The 24910-nt window shown below is 28.3% G+C and overlaps 1 protein-coding gene across 1 annotated transcript; it reads right to left on the minus strand.

The window, feature by feature from the left end:
* Nucleotides 1-23488, minus strand: LOC113388422 (angiotensin-converting enzyme-like). Its single transcript, XM_026625800.1, has 17 exons — nucleotides 23448-23488; nucleotides 23286-23367; nucleotides 20939-21068; nucleotides 20135-20241; nucleotides 19203-19370; nucleotides 18385-18481; nucleotides 16776-16919; nucleotides 16609-16700; nucleotides 14783-14891; nucleotides 12959-13056; nucleotides 11013-11185; nucleotides 10459-10583; nucleotides 7977-8089; nucleotides 7696-7841; nucleotides 5015-5113; nucleotides 3923-4081; nucleotides 1-199 (listed from the first exon to the last, which is right to left on the minus strand). Exons 1-17 carry the CDS (start codon nucleotides 23486-23488, stop codon nucleotides 1-3), a joined length of 2082 nt encoding a protein of 693 aa, XP_026481585.1.
* Nucleotides 23489-24910: the final 1422 nt, after the last annotated feature.

A 24910-nucleotide genomic window follows, 5' to 3' on the forward strand; every position in this document is an offset into this window, starting at 1 on the left:
TTACAGTTTATCTGAACAGGGTACAGTTTTGCCCCAGCCGATTTCTTCATTGTTTCGTTTATTTTCCCGTTTCAAAAATCTGTGGAGGGGCTCAAAGTATTTTAATAAAGCAGTGGCGTCCATGGTGTCTTCGTTCGTCAAAACTCGCATCACGTCGGGCCAGGGGCGAGAGCAGCCTAAAGATAGGGCTTCTCTGGAAAAATAAGGTAGGAAATTAAAATTTATATATATATAATATATATATATATATATATACTAGATGACCTGACGGACGTTGTCCTATACCCACGTCTACAATTCAAAAGTACTAAATTTTTTAATATCCTATCCTATACTTTTTAATATCATATTTGATGTCCTGCCTCTGTGTTTCATTTATGATCTTAGCATTAAAAGTATAAGAAATTTAGAAAAAAATAATATAGTACCCTGCGGTAAAAGAACAATATCACACTTGATTTTACCACACAACACAATTGCTTCAATAATTTAGTCTTAGTTGCTTTTTGGCAATTTTAATTCCTAAAGTACATTTTTCTCACTAATAATTTAGTAAACATCATTGTTTAAGTTCAAATCTTGGGTAAATTAATTTGTAAAATCCTGTTCATATGTGCTCTATTCAATCTAAGATCAACTAACTAAATATTCTAAATCCAAAGCCAAACAAATGAATTTTTGACACATGAAACAAAATTCTAAATCATTTTTTTAATAAGTAGAAATATTTTTTTGCATTTAAATAATTTAGTAAAGCAAACTAAAATGCGACGTGCATGAGTTAAAAAAAATAATGTATATGTAATTTTGGACTTAATAAAATGAATTATATAATTTCATCTGCCAAACCGTATATTGTATTTTATATTATTTTAATTTTTGGAATATCTCAGCTGCTTTTCTTGCCAGCTCTTGTAGACGTTACTACATTTTTCTTGTATATCATATTCTAATATTATCTAGGCTCATAATTTCAACTAAATTTAAATTTCAAGTGAATTGACATTTCTAGCAGATGACAGTTTTCAATTACAAACAATGATAAGTGTTTTTTTGTAATTTTTGCTATGTATTTTTTCTACAATATTGCTATAGTTTTATCGTTAATTAAATCTGAAAAATTTTCTTTGACAAACTCTAAAAAGATTTATCAAAATCCGAATAACCGTTTAGGAGAAGTATCAAATCATACACCCGTACAAAAGAATTTTATATATAAGATTGAATTGAGAAATACAACTTTTTTTACTTGGAAAAACTGTTTTTTATCAAAGGTTATCCACCCCTAATATTTTTTTTTTAAATTCTGGAATCAATTTTCTTCTAACTTTAATTTTCATAATGCGAAATTAAAAAATGCACACAAATCTAAATTTTCACCCTCCTTCCACAAATCTCTATTTCATAATAGCCATTTTAGTAATCGAAAAAAAATTTCTCATTGTACAAATATTTCCCGATGCACACAAACAGTACTAAGTTGATGAAAAGATTTGCAGTGCCAAAGCTTTTTAGCTTTAGCTTTAGCTTATTATATTGATATATCTTAAATATTTTAATGAATTTTGAACATTAATTGATAATTCTTGCAAATTATGTCCGTCTTAAAAATTCTGTAGAAATTTTCAAGTAGGAACAAAATTGTCAAACATGATCAAATACTTAATTTTTTTTTAAAAATTGTCAATAATTACAAAAATTGTTGAAATGTTTTAAAAAATCTAAATTTAGAAACAAGTACAAATTTTCTTTAAAAAATTTCATTTTTTACTAGGAAATAAATTTTACAATATTTTAAGAATGTGGTAATTGAAAAAATATGAATTTTCAACAAAAGTGTTTTATATGCACAAATATAAAAATTCCGAAGTATTTTTTTTTCAAAATTATTAGTATACTAGCTGAACCGGCAAATGTTTTATCACATAAGTAAGGTATTCATAAGCAATTTCTAGAGAATTCAAATACTTACTATTTTATTGTAAGTATATAAGTAAAATCTTGTGAATTGACATTATGGACATTTTTACAGGTATATGTTTCAAAGTTATCATTTATGTTATCAGCTAAATCCTCTTATTTAACTTGTTAACAGTTATAACTCAAAATAAGTTATTCGACAAAATGTTCTCTCATATCAGTTTCAAATTCAGTCTTAATTTAAATAATCTAAATGAAATAATATAATCTAAAAATGTTCTATAATTACAAATTAATGTAAAATTATACAAATAAGTTCATTCATAGCACAAAGTTTGAAAAAAGTATGATTTGCACAAAAAGAGTGCCTTAAAACCAAAGAGTGTATTTTTATACTATATAAATACTATATAAATATTAACATTTAGAGCTAAAACTTTTAAATGATTTTTGTTTATTACTTTGGAAGCGTTTGAGCCCTTGGGAGCAAGGAAATTCGAAAATGTCCATATTAAGGACCACCCTAATATATATTTATATATTTTTAGTAGCCAAAATCGTTTTCTACTCGCCGAGACCTTTCAAACTATACCCCACATGCCACAAAAGATACAAACTAAATTTTTTGAAGTAAAACTTCTTTAAGCTCGTTTACTAGAAATGCATTAAAAGACTGTATTTTTGTGACAAATGAGCTAGTTAATTTTAGTAATCGCCACAAAAGTTTTGCACGTTTCATGTTTTAAACAATTTTTCAATAAAATTTGACATTTTAAAATTGTTTGCGATATAATTATGATAATAAATAATGCTTGTGTGTTTTTTTTTGTAAAAATCGTTTTCTACTCGTCGAGACCTTTCAAACGATACCCCACATGCCATAAAATATTTACACTCGTAATAAATTGCCATCGAACTTACACAGATGGCGCAAGATAATAAATATACGAAACTTTTATTTGAATCGCGGACTATGTAAATGTTAATATTACGAGCTGAAATTTTCAGAGAATTTTCTTTTATTACTTTGGAAGCATTTGAGCCCTTGGGAGCTAGGAAATTCCGAAAACGTCCATATTAAGGACCACCCTAATATATATTTATATATTTTTAGTAGCCAAAATCGTTTTTTACTCGTCGAGACCTTTCAAACGATACCCCACATGCCATAAAATATTTACACTCGTAATAAATTGCCATCGAACTTACACAGATGGCGCAAGATAATAAATATACGAAACTTTTATTTGAATCGCGGACTATGTAAATGTTAATATTACGAGCTGAAATTTTCAGAGAATTTTCTTTTATTACTTTGGAAGCATTTGAGCCCTTGGGAGCTAGGAAATTCCGAAAACGTCCATATTAAGGACCACCCTAATATATATTTATATATTTTTAGTAGCCAAAATCGTTTTTTACTCGTCGAGACCTTTCAAACGAATACCCCACATGCCATAAAAGATTTACACTCGTAATAAATTGCCATCGAACTTACACAGATGGCGCAAGATATTAAATATACAAAACTTTAATTGAATTGCGGACTGTCTAAATGTTAGTATTGCGAGCTAAAACTTTCAGAGGACTTTTTTCTATTACTTTGGAAGCGTTTGAGCCCTTGGGAGCTAGGAAATTCCGAAAACGTCCATATTAAGGACCACCCAAATATATTTTTATATATTTTTAGTAGCCAAAATCGTTTTTTACTCGTCGAGACCTTTCAAACGATACCCTACATGCCATAAAAGTTACAATCTAAATTTTTGAAGTAAAACTTCTTTAAGCTCGTTTACTAGAAATTCATTAAAAGTTAAATTGATTGACTGTACTAATATATAAAGCTTGTGTTTTTTCCGAAATCGTTTTCTACACATCGAGACCTTTCAAACGATACCCCGCATGTCATAAAAGATACAATCTAAATTTTTTGAAGTAAAACTTCTTTAAGCTCGTTTACAAGAAAAATATCAAGGACTACCTTAATGTGTATATATGTTACCTGAGTTGCTCTCCTGCTCCAGGACACCCATAAATATCGCAACGATACAGAAAGGGACTGCCATCGCTTTCGTCCTCGTCGTCACTATCTACATACTGCCCTGCACGTTGGCAAAGGGCACTATGGAACTGAAACTGCAGGACGAAACTGATGAAATACCTGCAAAAAAATTAAATATAAAATATATAATAAATAATCATTTACTAAATAACATAATTAAAATAGAGAAATGTTCTGGATGTTCTAAACATGTTCTAGATATTCTAAAATTGTTCTAAATATTTACAAAATGTTCTAGATATTCGAAAAATGTTTGAGGTAGTCGGAAAATGTTTAAGATATTCTCAAAATGTTTTGGATGTTCGAAATATGTTCTGGATGTTCAAAAAAAGTTCTGGATGTTCGAAAAATGTTCTGGATGTTCTAAACATATTTTAGATATTGGAAAAATGTTCTAAAAATGTTTTAGATTTTCGAAAAATGTTCTGGATGTTCGGAAATGTTCTAGATGTTGTAAAAACGTTCTAGATATTTTAGAATAGTTCTAGATATTTTAGAAATGTTTTTGATGTTCTAAAAATATTCTGGATGATCTAAAAATGTTCTGGATGTTTGGAAAATGTTCTGGGTAGTCAAAAAAAATTCTACTTCTAAAAATACACAAAATGAAATTTAACCGAATTAAAACAAGTGCAACAATAGACACAAATCAAGATATACATGAACACAACAATTTTCACATTGAACACAATAAAAGGAATAAATTGAGAGAAAATGTCATATCGAGTGCTAGGAAAATATATAACGAATTGCCAGAAGATATTAAGATGACCAACGATGACGATAAATTTAAGAGAAAAATAAAGAAATACTATAAGGAAATTGAAGACAAAGAAGACTGAAGAGTTATATATACGAGATAGATATTATAGTCAAATAAAATGTATATATTATATGAAAACTGTTTTTCATAATCTCTCATACCAGGCACCTCTGTCTGACTGAGATATGAAAATAATGTATATATGTAAATAAATAAAATATAATATATAAAATAATAAAGGCATTGCTTAATTATCTCTATATCCTTGCCTCAAATATGGAACTCCTGCAGCAATATGGTACTTGGCACCAGGATCAAAATCCTTTTCGGTCCTTTGCAAAGGTGGGCATATTCCTTGGTACTTATCCCTGCAAAGGTAAAAGAAACATAGTCAATGATAAAAGGCACTTATTAGTGCAGTAAACGGAGAGGAACTAGTGGTGTATGGCATCGTGCCTTAAGGCAAATTGCTGAAACTTCCCGTAGCGTAATGAAATATTCGAGAAATTTTAAACGTTTTCATATATATCATTACAAACACCGTAACTTTCATTATTTTTGTATCTTGTTATATCTGAGTGAGCAAATGAAATGTAAATCATAAATCAATTATTACATTAACAATCGTCATTTCATTTCGAATTCAATTTGAAAAAAATAGTTGCCTTTATAATCTACACAAAATTGAAAAAGTGCTCCCGTATAGTCACAGTCTAAACGCATTTGTAAATAATTCTGTGCGACATTTTCACTTATACTGCGCTTAGCTTGGCGGCATTTTCACATTTTTCAATAGTTTTTGGAACCAAATTGAAAAATTACTCCAGTATATAAGCAGTCTAAACGCACTTGGGTAAACATTTGTACCAGAGTGGCGCTTAGACTGTGCTTAGCCTGGGCAACTTTTTCAATTTTTCGAGTAATGCAAAATTTTTCATTTACTATTTTCGGCCCATTACTATAACTACCCTACGGGAAGTTAATAAAAATAAACCAGATTTTCAAAAAAGTCATTTCATAGATTTCAATATTTTCATAGATTTTTAAAAAAAATTGAAGATTTTCTGAAAATTGAAATATTGTAAGGCGCATTGTCTGTTAAAATTTTAATACCAAAATTTTATTCACGAGGATAACCTCAGATTTTTTTTCTGGTATCTTGATGAAACTTTGGGCGTTGATAAAGTTTGTCAGATTGAACACCTTAAAATATTATAGGCCTATGATAAGTGGTTTATTGTTAGTGCACAATTTTATAGTCACATTCTTCATTTTTATAATATCTCATTTCCTAATAAATTTAATAATATAAAACATTGTATAAATACTGTAGCAATATATAAAACTAGTGGTGTATGGCATCGTGCTTTAAGGCAAATTGCTGGAACTTCCTCTACCGTAATAAAATAATTGAGGAATATTAAACGTTTTTCACGAAAATCTTATTCACGAGGATAACCTCAAATTTTCTTTTCTAGGATCTTGATGAAACTTTGGGTGTTGATAAAGTTTGTCAGATTGAACACCTTAAAATATTATAGGCCTGTGAAAAGTGGTTTATTGTTAGTGCACAATTTTATGGTCATATTATTCATGATTATAATATTTCATTTCCTAATAAATTTAATATTATACATTGAACATTTACAGTAGCAAAAAAAATATATAAAACTAGTGATGTGCCTTAAGGCAAATTGCTGGAACTTCCCGTACCGCTATGAAATATTCGAGGAATAATAAATGTTTTCAAATAGATTTTTATAAATACTGTAACTTTTATTATTCGTATTTTATAGAGGAAATATAAGTGCTTATGAAATGTGATACGACGTTTACATAAAAATTAAATAAACAAAAGTGGAATAAAAAACCTTATCTCATATTTTTAAAAAGTATATAAACTGAATTGGTTAGGTTAAAATTATTTATTTCAAATATATGAGTGAGCTTTAGAATTTTAGCTAGTATTAAAATTGCGATCTAAATCGTTTTTGATCATAAAAAAATGGAAAAAAATATTTTGTGAATCACAAAATTGAAAAAGTGCCCCTGTAAAGTCACAGTCTAAACGCATTTGCAAATAACTCTGTGCGACATTTTCACTTATACTGTGCTTGGCCTGGCGGCATTTTCACATTTTTCAATAGTTTTCACAAAATTGGAAAAGTGCTCCGTACACAAACAGTCTAAATGCACTTGGGTAAACATTTGTACCAGGGTAGAGCTTAGACCGTGCCTAGCCTGGGTATAAGTGAAAATGTCGCACAGAATTATTTGCAAATGCGTTTAGACTGTAACTATAAGGGAGCACTTTTTCAATTTTGTGCAAATTAGGCAACAATTTTTTTTTTTGAAATTGAATTCGAAATGAAATGACGATTGTTAATGTTCCTGGAGATAAATTGATTTATTTACGATTTACATTTGATTTGCTCAGATATAACAAGATACCAAAAATAATGAAAGTTACACTATTTGTAATATTATATTTGAAAACGTTTAAAATTTCTCGAATATTTCATTACGGTACGGGAAGTTCCAGCAATCTGCCTTAAGGCACACGATGCCATACACCACTAGTTAAGATTTTTATTGACATTATTTTGCTCATTACATGATTTTCGTTAAAATGTATATTTTAGGAGATATTTGCAAAAAAACCCAAGAAAAACGCCAAAAATATATAAATCTTTAGTGGCCAGCAACTTGAAAAGTATTAGTTTTTTTGAAAAACTATAAGAGACATTTTTTTCTCATATTTAGTTCTATCGATTGAGAAGCGATGTCTTCCGTTGGGATGTGGCAAATGATTCTAAATTATATTCACTTTTGAACTTGAGATTAAGATGAACCTAATTCCAAAACATCATGCAAATTAGAGCACAGTAAAAAAAAAATTCAAACCCAAAACGCTCCGTTTACTTTACTATATGTTTATTACTACCCTTACCTAAGTTTCCACCAATGTTTGTTATAATCTTGTTCCATGACATTGCTTTCAAAAACGTCCCATCGCCAAAGATCAACCAAATAGCCAAAGGGCAAAAAGGCAACCTTCTCCAAAGCCATTCTCATCAAAAAGTTCAAATCCCTTTTGTCGCAATCCCTCAAACCTTTGACGCGTTTCTTATGCTTTTTTTCTTGGTGGTCTTCATCTTTATCATCAGATGATTCGTCTTGGGGTTTGAGTTCTTTTTCGACGATTTTTTTATCCGAATCGTTGGCGTCGATTTCGTGTTCTTCGTAATGGCAATGATCGGCTTGTTCGACTAGGCCGATTTTTTTTAGGTGACACATTGTGACGACGGATAGGGCTATGGTGTCGCCTATTGCTTCATGAAAACCTAAAAGGGATAAATTAATTTAATTTTTTTTAATTTGAAAATTTGCTTTATTTGACTTAAATACATACATTGATTTTTACATAAAGATACAAATTGTATACACCCTTTCTGGGAATATCATTATACTATCATAATATAATATTGTTTGCATATATATATTAGGTTGTCAAATATCTCCCTTCCGCTTTTTTGCTCTTAGTTTATAATACAAAAAGGCGGAAGGGAGATATTTGACAACCTTATATTTGTTTTAATTGACTTATATAAGTATGAAAAGAGCTATTAAAAACACACTGCCTTAAAAACATACTGCCTAAAAGGGATAAATGATTTATAAAGTACTGAACATATGTGGGTCTAGTGTGAAAAACATCGAACAAATGTGGTTTATCTTGTTTTTTGTTTATTTTGCACTCAACAGTGTGCCAAAATTCATTCAAATGTGAGTTTTTTTATTTATTCTATTCATTCAAATTAATCAGGTTTGTTTTTGATTTATTACATATTTGGTATAAATCTTATTTAAGAAGTGAACCTATGGGTAGATTTACGTGCTACAGTTAGTGGCGCCTCTATGGAGCGCGAAAACAATTAAAAATGAGGTAATCGCAAAGCGGTCATGTTTGTGATGTATTTAATTCATATTATTTTTATCAATAATTAAAAAAAAAACTAGTTTACAAAAACGTTTTTAAGTCATCAGGAAAAGTTTGCTGGTCGCCAAAAAACTTTGCGAGTCGTCGAAAAATCTTTGCAAGTCGTCGAAAAAACTTTGCAAGTGAAATTCGTCGAGTTTTTATTATATTTATCGACTTTTTCAGAAATTTGTAGTTATTTTTGAAATTTGCCAATTTTTTAAGTTTGTCGTTTTTTTGCAATTTGTCGATTTTTTGCAATTGTCGATTTTTTTAAAAAAATTGTCGATTTTTTTTTTGAATTTATCGGTTTTTTTAAATTTCGTCGATTTTTTTGCAATTGTCGATTTTTTTTGCAATTTGTCGATTTTTTTTGCAATTTGTTGAATATTTTTGCAATTTGTCGAAATTTTTAAAAGCCGCCTTTTTTTTAAATTTGTCTTTTAATTTGTCAATTTCTTTCAAAATTCGCCGATTTTTTAAAAAAAAATTTTGGATTTTTTTCTAAATCTGTCGATTTTTTTAAATTTCTCGATTGTATTTTTTGAGATTCGTCGAAATTTTTTGAGATTTGTCGAATTTTTTTGATATTTTTCGAATTTTTTTGAGATCGGTCGTATTTTTTTGAGGTTTGTCGATTTTTTTTGAGATTTGTCGATTTATTTGTCGAAATATTTTGTAAGTCGTCGAAATATTTTGTAAGTCGTCGAAATATTTTGTAAGTCGTCGAAATATTTTGCGATTCGTCAAAAAAATTTGCAATTTTTCGAAAAAAATGCGATTTTTCGAAAAACTTTCAAACTCAAACTTTGCAACTCGTCGAAAAAAATGTAAAATTCGTCGAGCAAAATGTGGACGTCGTCGAAAAAAATGTAGAAGTCGTCGAAGAAAAATGTGGAAGTCGTCAAAAAAATGTAGCAATTTGTCAATTTTTTTTTTGCAGTTTGTCGAAATGTTTTTAGCTATTTGTCGAACAAATTGCCATTTGTCAAACAAAATTAGCAAGTCGCCAAAAAATCTTGCTATTTGTCGAAAAAGTTGCAATTCGTCGAGAAATCTTGCTTTTTGTCGAAAAATCTTGCGATTCGTCGAAAAATTTTGCGATTTGCCGAAAATGTTTGCAATTTGTCGAAAATTTTAGCAACTGGTCGCAAAATTTTGCTATTTTTGTATATTGCAATTTGAAAAAATGTGCAGGTCGTCGAAAAAAATGTGGAGGTCGTCGAAAAAAATGTGAACGTAGTCGAAAAATATATGGAAGACGTGGAAAAAACGTTGCAATTCGTAGTTTTTTTGCTATTTGTTTAAAACAATGTTGTTATTTGTCGAAAAATGTGCAGTTCGTCGAAAAAATGTGCAGTTTGTCGAAAAGTGAGAAATTCATCGAAAAAGTGAGCAATTCGTCGAAAAAATGGACAATTTCTTGAAAAATTCGCAGTTCGTCGAAAAATTTAGCATTTATTCGAAAAAAGTATGAAAGTCGTCAAAATATTTCGATCGGTTTTTTCATATTTTTTGAAACTCACATTTTTTTAAAAGTCTTCGAAAAATTTTCTAATTCCCAAAAAGAATCAAATTCTATCTTTCTATGCTTTTCGAAATTTGCAGTCTACTAGTCTACTATATGGGAAGTACTAGCAATTTCACTTATATTAGGCACTATATCACGTATAACTTAGTTCGGTTCATAAACTATTATTTACACCCAATTAATTTGATTCAACAAATCCTCACCTGGATTTGCTCCTTCGCGATAGGGCAAAGGTAAATCCTTGTACTGTAGATAATATTGTACGTGACCCATTTCGTGATGAATCGTCACGAAATTCTCATACGTCACTTCTGCACACATTTTTATCCTACCAAAAAATAAAACATAAATTTATCACAATTTGCGCGATTATTCACAGTTTTAAAAATTACGCAACCGAGAAAACCAAAAACATGAATAAAACTTACAATTGGGGTAGTTTTTTTTTTTCAAGACTATTATAGTAAAGAATATTTAAGAGTATTTCAAAGAGTAAAGTGCTAATTCTCCGATAAAATAGAATTGACGTTGTACACATAAAACCTAACCTCCAAAACGTACAAACAATGTTATCCCAAGTGTATCCTTATGATGTGACTTTTACAGCAAATACGTGAAGTTAGGTTTTATATGCAAAACATCTGATCGCACAGCAAGTACATAGCCTCTTGATAGTTTTTATTATTGACTCATACGAAGATAGACCCGTAACACAGTGTTTCTATTTTATCATCAACCCTAAAGGTTATATTTTTACCTAAAGTCTTTTCCGTCATACATATCCCAGGCCGAGGCGTGGCAAAACATTTTGATGTCTTCGTTAGGACGAGAAATTATAGAATTGTTCCAGAATGACGTCGGCATTGCAGACATATTTAGGGATACAAAGAACTTTTCGGCTAAACGAAACATTTTTTCCGGCGTATAACCCTGTAGAAGAAAAAAACAATTAATAGTAACGCTTGCAATCTCTAATTGTGATAAAACTCAGGCACAGTTGATAAAATTAATAACTACATAAAGTTTTTTATGGTCAAGCACATTTTATTAAATTTTTAGATTTTCCGAACATTTCTAGAATATTCAGAATATTTTCAAAGCGTCTAAAACATTTTCAGAACACTCGGAACATTTTCAGGAAATTTCTAGAACATTTAATACATTTTTAGAACATTTTCAAAACAATCTAGAACATTTAGAATCTTTTCAGAATATTCAGAACATTCTTAGAATATCTAGAATATTAGAACATTTTCAGAACATATAGAACATTTTTAGAGCAACTAGAATATTTTTAGAATATCTAGAACCTTTTCAGAAAATCTAGAACATTTTTAGAACATTTAGAACATTTCCACAATATCCAGATCGTTTTCAGAAAATCTAGAACATTTTCAGAACATCTAGAACATTTTTAGAACATCTACAACATTTTTAGAATACCTAGAACATTTTTAAAATATTTCTATAACATCTAGAACGTTTCTAAATTATCTAGAATATTTTTAGAACACCTAGAACATTCAGAACACTTATAGAACATTTTTGGAACATTTTTAGAACATCTAGAACATTTTTGGAACATTTTTAGAACATCTAGAACATTTTTAGGATATCTGGAACATTTTTAGGATATCTAGAACATTTAGAACATTTTTAGAACATCTAGAACAGTTAGAACATTTTTAGAACATCTAGCTCCTTTTCAGAAAATCTAGAGCATTTTAGGACATTTCTAAAACATCCAGAACATTCCTAAAACATCTAAAACATTCCTAAAACATCTAGAACATTCCTAAAACATCTAGAACATTCCTAAAACGTCTAGAACATTCCTAAAACATCTAGAACATTTTTAAAACATCTAGAACATCTAGAACATTTTCAGATCATCTAAAACATTTTGAGAATATCCAGAATATTTTTAAAACATCCACAAACATTGACAAACATTTTCAGAACATCCTCAAACATTTTAAAAACATCCACAAACATTTCTAATACATCTAAAACATTTTTAAAACATCTAGAACATTTCTAAAATAACTAGAACATATTTAGAACATCTAGATTTTTTTAGAATATCCAGAATATTTTTAGAACACCTACAACATCTCTAAAACATCTAGAACATCTAGAACATTTATGAAACATTTCTAGAACACGTAGAACATTTCTAAAACATCCAGAACATTTTTAGAACATCCACAAAATTTATAGAAAATTCACCAACTTTATTAATATAATATACCAAAATACAACAAAACATAATTTTTGGTGTAAAATTAACAAGAAATAAACTGAACTATGCAAACACTTTCTTTTTTATAATTAATAAGTCACCATCACGACTAGAATTATTACAAACTTCTTGTTTTAAATCAACAAAAACTGTCAGTTTTCAAATTATCAAATTAAATTATCAGTTTAATAATTAGTCAAAAAATATATTATTTATATTATAAAAGTAACTTAGTATAATTTTACGTGGAACAAGAAACTATATATTTTTTGGCTCTTAAATCATTTTACGCGATCCCTACTTTCATAATAAGAGCTTCTACATTTTATTAGCCCGAACATTTTTTTTTATTTTTTCCTTTTCTTTTCGCATTTTGTCTTAGTATAAATCAAAACTTTTAAGACATTTTGAATATATCTATTTTTGTTTTAATAAATATTTGGCTGATTTATAATTTTTACCTTTTGCGTCATAGCCGCGGTTATATCCGGCAATTTATGATCAGGAAATGGCATTGTTTCATTGAAAAGATTTGTCCAGGTCTGCGCCCACATATTTCCTAAAAAAAATATACAAAGCACAAAAATAGTAAATGATGCTAATAAAATATATATTTTATTTTTAAATTATAAAGCAATATTAAAAACAATAAGTTACATTTATTATTCTTCTATTTTATTAACCAAAGTTGCAACCACGATGAAACTAAAAGGTTTCCCATAGACTTCTTTCATTACCAATCTTTTTTTACTTGTACATTTATTAAATTTTTAGGTTATCCAATTATCTGCCAAACTATATTATGACCAGAATAATTCATAAAATAATTTTTGGAAATAATTTGTGGACCAGCAAGACGCTACCAAACTTTGCTAAACAAAACACCAATATTTGTTTACAACGTTGACAATTCAGATATAAATAGATTTTGGCTATGTCAGACCGATATATTAAGAAGATAGCACAAAAATAGTAAATTCATAAAAAATACTGATAAATAATTATTCAAGTTATAAGCTTAATCTCGTTTTTTATAAGAAATAATTAAAATTTTATATAAGGGTGTTTGATGTAGTTTTTGCAAATTCTAGGCAAAGAGTAACAGGTAACAGGGAGTTTTTAACTTATTTAAATAAATGTAAAAAATGTCCCGAATAGTACAAAAATAATTAATCCATAAAAAATACTGATAAATAATAATACAAGTTATAAGCTTAGTTCTCGCTTTTTAAAATAATTAATTAGGACAAACGTTGCATCTTAAATTAATTTTCAAAAACTCTAAGAGTGTTTGATGTAGTTTTTGCAAATTCTAGGCAAAGAGTAACAGGTAACTTTTTAACTTATTTAAATAAATGCAAAAAAACGTCCCGAATAAATATATCACAAATTTTAATTCGAAACAATAATTAATTAGATTTTATATAAGATATAGTTTATGCAAATTCTAGGCAAAGAGCAACAGGTAACAGGAAGTTTTTAACTTGTTTAAATAAATGCAAAAAATGCCCCATCACAAATTTAAATTTGTATAGGGGGTGTATTTAGCAGTTTATTTAGGATTGTAGTAAATTTTATTTAGTTTCTGCTAACATAAATATAAAAGAGTATTTTGATGAAAGTTTTTAAGTTACTTAAAAAAAATGTAAAAAAATGTCCGGCATCAAATTTTAGCATACCATCTAAATTGATTTCTTTTATTTTCTTATTTTACTGCAAGTGATTAGATTAATAGCACATTGAGTTTATTAGAGAATATATTGGTATTTTACTACCACATATTTCCTACAAAAAAATAGACATGGCACAAAAATAGTAAATGATTCATGTCATAATTTTTCATTTTATAATCGTATTGCAATATTAGAAACATTACGTTACACTTATATAAATAATATATTATTTTATTAACCAAAGTTGCAACCACGATGAAACCAAAAGGTTTCCCATAGACTTCTTTCATTACCTCTCTTTTTTTCACTTCTACATTTATTAAATTTTTAAGTTATCCAATTGTCTACGAAACTATATTATGACCCAAATAATTCATAAAATAATTTTTGGAAATAATTTGTGGACCAGCAAGACGCTACCAAACTCTTTTAACCAAGACGCCAATATTTGTTTACAACGTCGACAATCCAGATATAAATAGATATTGGCTATGTCAGACCGATATATTAAAAAGTTGATACATAGTTTTAGTTGTAAGCTTATCCGAGTATAGATTGTTCTTTTACTATTTAAATTATATTATTATTAATATTATTTTTTAACATTTTTACCCAAAAGATGAGCCGGAATGCATCCTCCAACCGGTATCAATCTTTCTCCGTAAATGCACCGCAATTTGTATCGGACGTATGCGTGCAATTGCTTGTATAAAGGTTCGACCTAAATAGAAAAATAGTGAAAAAAAGTAGTGAAAAATACGAAAAACATTGTAAATAATTATGATTCAAAAATATTATAGGCCTACAAAAATTAGTTTGATTATAAAACTAAGCTAAACGTCTATGGTCACTATTATATATATTATTCACACTTACAACGGGAGGTTTATGCAACTTTCCTTTAGGAAAAAATATTTTATGTAAAATAAATAAATAAATAAATTTTTGAAAAATAATTAATTATAAATTTTTTACAACTCTTAATTAAAATTAATAACAAAAAATTAAGTGCGTTTTTGATGTTAAAATATAAACAAATTTTGAATACAAATTTTAAAAGTGTCAATCTCAAAAACAAATAACATTATAAATATTCTGATATGCTTGTAAATTTTTCAAAAACTACGAATTTGTTTTGACAAATTTTGAAAATTCTACAATCTCAAATTTTGAAAGTACCTAAATTGTGCTAGGGCACATTCTTAAAATTTTAGATAATGTTATAAGTTAATAAAATATGAAAATAAATTTTGAATATGTATTCAAATTTTAAGATTGTCGAATTGTTTAGCAAACTATATTATGACCAAAATAATTAAAAAAATGTAGTCTAGCAAGACGCTACCAAAACTCCAATTTTTGTTTACAATGTCGACAATCCAGATATAATTAGATATTGACTATGTCAGACTAATATTGCAAAAATATGATAGATAGTTTTATTTTTTTGTATATTTGAAATAGAATAATTAAGGGTTGATTCAAGACTTTTTTGCTAGATGAATGTTGGAATATTTCTAGAAAGTGTATATTTTGCGGACGAATCACATACATAGTTACATTTTGTACTCGCTTCAAAAATTTAACACCTTACATAATTAAAAGAAATATATAAATTTTAACATTTTAATATTTTTGGCAATAAAATATTACGTTTTTTCACAATATAATAATTGTTTTTGTGAAAATCGTTTTCTACTCGTCGAGACCTTTCCAACGATACCCCACAAGCAATAAACTGAAATTTTTGAAGTAAAACTTCTTTAAGCTCGTTTACTAAAAAATTGTTAATAGTGTATATTTTGCGACAAATGATCTAGTTAATATAATTAGAATTACAAACAAAAGTTTTACGCCTCACACATTAAAAAAAATCAATAAATTTCAATATTCTAATATTTTGTGCAATGAAATTTTGCGTTTTTATTACAATACAATTTTTTTTGAAAATCGTTTTCTACTCACCGAGACCTTCCAAACGATACCCAACACGCCATAAAAAATACAATTAAAATTTTTGAAGTAAAACTTCTTTAAGCTCGTTTACTAAAAATTCGTTAAAAGTGTATATTTTGCGGACAAATCACATACATAGTTACTTTTTGTACTCGCTTCAAAAATTTAACACCTTATTTTAAAAAAATCTATAAATTTTAACATTTTAATATTTGTTGCAATAAAATGTTACGTTTTTATTACAATATATACATATATATATATATATATATATATATATTTATATATTGTGAAAATCGTTTTCTTCTCGTCGAGACCTTTCAAACGATACCCAACAAGCCATAAAAAATACCATCAGAATTTTTGAAGTAAAACTTCTTTAAGCTCAATAAATAAAAATTTATTAAAAGTGTACATTTTGCGGACAAATCTGACGTTGAGTTCTGGGTCACCCTCTATTAGTCTAAAATATTATCATTTACCTGTTTCCAAAGTTTTTTGGCGATTGATTTCATTTCATCCGGTTGAAGTGGGTCGAACTCGGTGAGCCATTCAAAAGCTGTGTCACAGTAATCTTATGCAATAACATAAATTTTAAATACAAAAATTAATTTTTTAAATTTGTTATTACATTGGTGAATGAACTGACTGTTCAGATATGAAGCCTCGTTCATCAGATCCACATAATCGGGGTAGTATTTGCGCATTTTGCGGCCGGTTGCGTTCCTCCAGGCGGTCCAGAGGTACAGGAGTTCGTCTGGGTTGCGACTGGTTGCCATACGTTCGGTAATTTCTAAAAATACAAAAAAAATATGCTAAGTTTGCTAAGAACCGATTACAAAAATTTAAAACCGGTTTAGGTATTATAAGTACTAGCTTTTGTCAGTTTTGTGCGACGATCGGCCAAGCCGTTTCTTTGTTAATAGCAAAACCTGTGATATTTTTTGAAATGCTATCGATATTCGGATTCTATTCAAAAAGACCTTTCAAATGATACCCCACATGCTATAAATCGTACAAACTAAAATTTTGAAGTAAAACTTCTTTACGCTGTTCTGGTGCAATTTTGTAAAATGTGTATATTTGGTGGACAAATCACATAGTTAATTTAACTAGTGTTTGCAACAAACGTTTTACACTTCATATAATTAGAAAAAAAATAAAAAAATCAACGTTCGATTATTTTGTCTCTGTCGTTTTTCTGTCAATAGCAGAAATTTGTGTTATTTTTTTTAAATGCTCTTAGTATTCGGATTCTATTTAAAAAGACCTTTCAAATGATACCCCACATGCTATGAATCGTGCGAACTAAAATTTTGAAGTAAAACTTCTTTAGACTGTTCTGGTGCAATTTTGTAAAATGTGTATATTTGGTAAGTAAAACTTTTTTACGCTGCTCTAGTGCAATTTTGTAAAATGTGTAAATTTTTTGGATAAAAAATAGTTAATTTTAGATATTACAAGTGTACACATCACATATTCAAAAACAAATCTTTAAAATTTAACTTCTTAATTTTGTTTGCAATATAATATCAAGTTTTTATTACAATACAACTATTTTTTTTGTAAAAATCTACTCGTCTAGACCTTTCAAACAATACCCTACATGTCATAAAAGATACAAGCTAAATTTTTTTAAGTAAAACTTCTTTAAGCTCGTTTACTAAAAATCCGTTAAAAGTGTATTTTTTGTGGACAAATCACATAGTTACTTGCAGTATTCGATTCAAAATTTGACGCCTCACATATTTAAAAAAAATCTCTAAATTTTAACGTTTTGCAATAAAATATTACGTTTTTAGTACAATATAATTTTTTTGAGAAACTCGTTTTCTACTCGTCGAGACCTTTCAAACGATACCCCACACGCCATACAAAATGCAATCTAAATTTTTTGAAGTAAAACTTCTTTAATCTCTTTTACTACAAATTCATAAAAAGTGTAAATTTTGTGGACAAATCACATACTTAATTTTAGTATTTGCTACAAAAGTCTTACACCTTACATATTTTAAAAAAAAATTAGTTAATTTTAACATTCTAATTTGCAAATTACGCTCAATTATTATTAAACCCAATTTTTTTCGAAAATTGTTTTTTACTCGTCGAGACCTTTCAAACGATACCCCACAAGCTATACAAGATACAATCTAAATTTTTTGAAGTAAAACTTTTTGAAGCTTGTCTACTACAACCTCATTAAAAGTATATATTTTATGGCCCTAATGCCACTTACACCAAGTTTTTTATTTATTCACCTGGTTCTAGTCTCATTCCACATTCGTCGCAATTCTTGTATTCGCAAATTGTAGCTGTGCTATATATAGTTTCCATAGTTTTCACAATGTTTCCCAGCTATAAAAAACAGTTGAAAATAAAATTTTTTGTTTATCTTTACGTTTCAGAGGTTTCTGAACATTTTGAGAAAAAAAAGATGTATGTGTGTGCGTACAGATACAAATTTTGTTTGTACAATTTCTGGCGTCGATGATTCTGGGCGAACGGTTTAACCGATTAGAATGATTTAAAAAACATTTGAATCGTATTGATGGGGAGATATGCTGATTAGTTTTTGGTAAAGGCAGGTCCAGTAGTTTCGAAGGTACGGAGCAAAAAGTGCCAAAAATAAAAATCGAGTTTTTGAGAGAACCGAGCGTCCGATTTGAATGATTCAAAAAACATTCGACTTGTATTGTACAGAAATATGTCTTAATGCACTACTAGTTCATCTTACCTTGGTAAATTTTCGATCAGATAATGCCGACGTTATATTTACGTTTCAGGGGTTTCTGAACATTTTGGCATACATTAGAAAAAGTGTCTGTGTGCGGATACAATTTTTTGTGTCGACGATTCTGGGCGAACGGTTTAACCGATTTGAATGATTCAAAAAACATTCGATTTGTATTGATTGGGAGAACTGGTGATTACATTTTGGCAAAGGCAGGTCCAGCCGTTACGGAGATACGGAGCAAAGAATGCAGAAAATAGAAATCGAGTTTTTGAGAGAACCGAGCGTCCGATTTGAATGATTCAAAAAACATTTGACTTGTATTTTACTACTAGTTTATCTTACCTTGGTATATTTTCGATCAGACAATGCCGACGGTCCCATCTTCAAAAGAAAAGCAACTTGACGTTGAACATCGGGGCAAGCGTCCTTCAGATCGAATTCGCGCAAAGTTCTATTCAATTTTGCGATAAGTCTTCGCTCGGCCTTAATCGCTCTTAGAGATGCCCTCGTCTGTAAAAGATAATGTAGAAATATATTTTTCATCTTTTTTAAAAATTGACATTGCTACTGCATGATAGATTTTATAATTTTGTCTAAATGGCACTAAGGTCACAAAATATTATGAATTTGTAGTAAACGAGTCAAAAAGTTTTACTTCAATAAAATTTAGATTGTAGCTTTTATGGCATGTGGGGTATCGTTTGAAAGGTCTCGACGAGTAGAAAACGATTTTCACAAAAAAATGATATAATAATTTTTTTTGCAAAAAATTTGCAAATTAGAATGTTTAAATTAACTAATTGTTTTAAAAAAAATCTGTAAGTGTAAGACTTTTTGTAGAAACTACTAAATTGAGTATGTGATTTGTCCACAAATATAAACATTTTACGAATTTGTAGTAAACAAGCTTAAAGAGTTTCACTTCAAAAATTTAGATTGTCCACAGCGAGTTATGGCAAGGCCATGTTACGCTCCAACTCGCATACATTATGCTACTAAATCATACTGTCAAAATGTCGTGTATTTGCTGCTGTGCATTGAGGCGTTTTACCGTAAACTGCAACGTCACTCGTATGTTCTATGAAGCCAAGTCAAAAACCACCCCGTTATTTAACCATCATTTTTTTAGGACATTTGTGCGGTTTCTACGTTAGGTTTTCTATCTGACAACCTGAGAAATACTCCCGACTGCACAGCAACCGTATGGATTTTGTCAATTATTCAGTATGGAAAGTTCTTCATACATAGCCTTGCCATAACATTGGTTTTCTTACCGATAATTCTTGCGTAGTTTGATTAACGTTTCGTCTCGTAAGCCCATGAGCCAAGGCGTTTCGGTTGTACTCTTCTGCAAGTTGACGAGTCACTCTTTCTTTCAAACCTGAAATGTTAAAAAATAAATAATATGAATAAGAAATTGTAATAAATAAAACCCTAGGCGAATGTGGCATTCTGAGGCAAGTTGTAAGAATTTTCAGATATGTGGTACTTCAATAAAATTTAGATTGTAGCTTTTATGGCATGTGGGGTATCGTTTGAAAGGTCTCGACGAGTAGAAAACGATTTTCACAAAAAAATGATATAATAATATTTTTTGCAAAAAATTTGCAAATTAGAATGTTAAAATTAACTAATTGTTTTAAAAAATATGTAAGGTGTAAGACTTTTGTAGAAAATACTAAAATTGAGTATGTGATTTGTCCACAAAATATAAACATTTTACGAATTTGTAGTAAACAAGCTTAAAGAAGTTTCACTTCAAAAAATTTAGATTGTCCACAGCGAGTTATGGCAAGGCCATGTTACGCTCCAACTCGCATACATTATGCTACTAAATCATACTGTCAAAATGTCGTGTATTTGCTGTGCATTGAGGCGTTTTACACGTAAACTGCAACGTCACTCGTATGTTATGAAGCCAAGTCAAAAACACCCCGTTATTTAACATCATTTTTTTAGGACATTTGTGCGGTTTCTACGTTAGGTTTTCTATCTGACAACCTGAGAAATACTCCTGACTGCACAGCAACCGTATGGATTTTGTCAATATTCAGTATGAAAGTTCTTCATAGCATAGCCTTGCCATAACATTGGTTTTCTTACCGATAATTCTTGCGTAGTTTGATTAACGTTCGTCTCGTAAGCCCATTGAGCCAAGGCGTTTCGGTTGTACTCTTCTGCAAGTTGACGAGTCACTTCTTTCAAAACCTGAAATGTTAAAAAATAAATAAATATGAATAAAGAAAATTGTAATAAAATAAAACCTAGGCGAATGTGGCATTCTGAGGCAAGTTGTAAGAATTTTCAGATATGTGGTAATTATCAATTGGAATAATGGTAATTTGATTTTTACCGCTGGACCTGCCTTTTCCGAAAACTAATCAGAACGTCCCGTCAATACGAATACAATGTTTTTTTTTTGAATTATAATAGTCATCAATTTGATTTCGAATAAAATTTTCGATTTTTTTTTCAAAATTTTCGAAAAAATCTACCTTTTTCAAAAATTTCAATTTTCTAATTTTCACGTTTTCCAAATATTTAAAATATTTATAATTCAAGCATATTGTTTCAAAATTAAAATAAAAAATATTTTTTTAGTTTTATGGTTTTCAAAATTGTCAAACATTTTTTTCAAAACTATAAAAACAATTTTTTTCAAAAATCCGTAAAAAATTTAAAAATTTCAGAAAATAAGTGGAAACACACCAAACAATTTATTTTAACGTTTGTATCAATAAAAAAAAGTAAAAAAAAATCAAAATTTTTCAAAGAAGGAATGATCTTGAATAAACTTTACGATTTTTTTCAAAATTTTCAAAATAAAATCAGATTTTTTCAATATTTACGAAAAAAATCAGTTTTTAATTTTAAAGTTTCAAATTTTTCAAAAGTTCAAAAAATACTTTTCAAAATGATGAAAATTTGTTAAAATATGCAAACAATTTCAAAAATATCAAAAATGACTTGAATATACATCATACATGCGATTGTAACATTTATATTTTTTATAAAAAATAATTTAATTGAAAATTTGAAAAAAAATTGATTTTTATTAAAATTTCAGTTTTTTTTTTCAAAATGAAAAAAGTTTCTTTTTTAACGTTTTCAAAATTAAAATTAAAAAAAAAACTTATCAAAATAAAGAAAAAGATTTATTTAAAAAACTTCTTTTTTCATTGATAATTATCAAAAACATTGATTTTGAAAAAAATTTTTGACCTATCTCAAAATTTTCAAAGCAAAATCAGATTTTTTCAATATTCTCAAAAAATTTCATTTTTTTATTTTATTTTAAATATCAGAAATATGGGTCAAACAAGCAATTTTCCTTATTTATATTTTTCAAAAACAATATTTATTCAAAATTTTCAAAAAAAGAGATTTTTATTAAAATCTTAGTTTTTTTTAGAATAAACAAACAAATATCATAATTTCCACAAAATTTCATTTTTAAAGTTTTCAAAATGTTTAAAATTTTAAAAATTCAAAATTTTTTGCAATCAATTCACTGCAAAATATTTCAAATTTTTTCAGTTGTATATTTTCAAAATAATGAAAATAAAAAAAACTTCTAAATGAAACAATTTTTTTTTTTCAAATCCGCAAAAATGTCAAAAGTATTAAAAATGAGTGTCGGATATACATTAAACATGACTATTCTAAAATTTGTAAAATTTTAAAAAACCTTGATTCTGAATGAATTTTTGAATTTTTCAGAAAATTCAAATATTTCAAATTTTCGAAAATGATCAAATTTTCAATTTTAATGTTTTCAATACTTCCAAAAAATAATAAAATTTAAATAAAACTTTTCAAAACGTAAATGTATCAAAAAGAAAAATATTCTTTTTCAAAAATTTCAATGAATTTTAATTTTTAAATTCTAATGTTTTTCAAAAATTTGTTTATTAAACTTTAAATTGAAAATTTTGAAATCATTTTGTTTTAAAATTCACAAAAAATTTAAAATATCAAAAACTTTAATTTCGGTGTGCAGTTTTGCAATGTATATATTTCTTATGTAATTCTTAAAAATTATTTTGTTTATTTACTTTCTATGTAAACATATACAAACGTCATCGTCCAATTTATAAGCTCTTATATTTTGTCTATAAAATAAGAGAAATGAAAGTAACAGTATTTATAAGAATCCATTTAGAAACATTTAAAAATCCTCAAATATTCCTTTACGGTACAAAAAGCTCTAGCAATTTTCCTTAAAACCATACACCACTAGTTCATTATTAATGAACATTTATGGGCCGAAAATCGAAAATGAAAATTTTTGCATTTCTCGACGTTTTGAAGGTTTCTGAACATTTTACTGGCATATCTTAGGAACAAAATGAATGTGTGTGTGTGAAAAGTTCTTGCAATTCGCTTTAAGACCATACACCACTAGTTCATTATCATTATTGTTACCTCAGAAATGCGTTCATTAGCATGATTATTCCTCTTCTCGAGTGGCCCAAAAACTCCGTCTAGAGAATCGGGTTCGACTATACTAGAAAAGTAGGAAATATTGTCGTTGTTTCTATTCATCTGCTGCAGGGAAACTTTGCCATCATCGTTATTTCTGCTGACCTGCTGCATGAACCATCGCCTTCGTCGTCGTCAATCTGCATATTGTAATCTAAATATTGTAAAGGTATTCTGACAGTTCTTATATATATATATATATATATATATATATATATATATATATATATATTTGTAATAATTTTGCAGCCCAATCCTCGAATTAAAAAAAAAAAACAAAATTATTTATTTCATTAAACGTTTCGACACTTGATGTGTGTCATTATTCAGTAATCTAAAAAACATTACATAAATACAAAGTTGATGATAAATATAAATATATAAAAAAAGGAGAAAATTATACATACCGAACCAGGAAAAACAACAGAAAAAATTAATTATGTTGTAAAATTGATTGAACACTAAGTTTGTGTAAAATAATTAAATACTATTATATTAACAAACGAGAAATTGAAGGAGCACATATTGCCCTCCTATATTTAATGTTATTGATAGCGGTGCATTGTGGACACTGATCAAGGTTACAAAGCAAGTGTAGTGAGGGAGTGGGAGCGAGTTGTGAGAAACGAAAGGGGAAAGAGAAACAGAGAAGAAATATAACAAACGAAAGATTCTAAAACTGTATAGAATTACTTTTCATGAAATTAATGATGACTTTTTAATTCGACGATTGGGCTGCAAAAATATTACAAATATGTATCAACGTCGACAAAACTATCATCATATATATTTATATTTATTACAACAATTCATTATATTTGTAACAAATATATATATATATATATATATAATATATTTATATTATATTTAAATTTCTTATTTACCATTTTCTTCCAAACTCCTACGTTGGCGAATGTTTAAGCAAAGAACGATGTTTCCAAATATCAATTGCAATATAAAAATATATATAAAAACGTGCAACGCGCGCATAGTTATGGTTTTATTAAATATAAATAAAATATTTTTAGAAAAAACAAAAGCGACTGTCAAAGTGACATTTTGTTAAAAGTCCGGTTGATGAAACATCAGGGCCCTATTATCTCAGAACAAAATCCGCCTTCACAAGGGCTACTTCAAGGTCCAATTGTAGTCGCTAGTGAGCCGATGAAAAAGTATTATCAAATGTTTTATGTTGGTTTAAGAAACGTCGGTGTTAGTTTTGTATCAGTTAACAAAATGGTGATTCTTGTTCATTTGTGTTCGTACATTCATTAATAAAAATTTCATTAGGCATAGCCCTTTGATAAAATGAATGAAGCATAAAACTAAGATACAGGGCATAAGTTCTACGTAATGCATTGACAGATTAGTCTAATCATAATACACTTTAAGGGGGTTGTTCTTTTTTTTGTTACAAAACATGCAAAGTATTTGTTTTTGTTTTTTTCGAAATGTATTTATCATAAAGACATGCGGTTTTTTTAAACAAAAATTTCACAAATCATAGATTAAGAATTTTTTTGTTTTTTTTTTCGCCGTCATTTTTTACCGGGGGGCGCCAAAGTGGG

This window comes from Ctenocephalides felis, unplaced genomic scaffold (genome assembly GCF_003426905.1).
Source record: "Ctenocephalides felis isolate EL2017-DRISC unplaced genomic scaffold, ASM342690v1 CF-g0.4_SCAFFOLD_03572, whole genome shotgun sequence".
NCBI classification, from domain to species: domain Eukaryota; kingdom Metazoa; phylum Arthropoda; class Insecta; order Siphonaptera; family Pulicidae; genus Ctenocephalides; species Ctenocephalides felis.

Excerpts from the sequence above, each read along its gene's own strand:
- LOC113388422 (XM_026625800.1), bottom strand. The coding sequence starts at position 23,488 with ATGCAGATTGACGACGACGAAGGCGATGGTTCATGCAGCAG. Across the intron at positions 23,368-23,447 it reads GGCGATGGTTCATGCAGCAG|TATAGTCGAACCCGATTCTC; the intron begins GTCAGCAGAAAT and ends CTACTTTTCTAG. Across the intron at positions 200-3,922 it reads GGAGCAGGAGAGCAACTCAG|TTCCAGAGAAGCCCTATCTT; the intron begins GTAACATATATA and ends CCTACCTTATTT.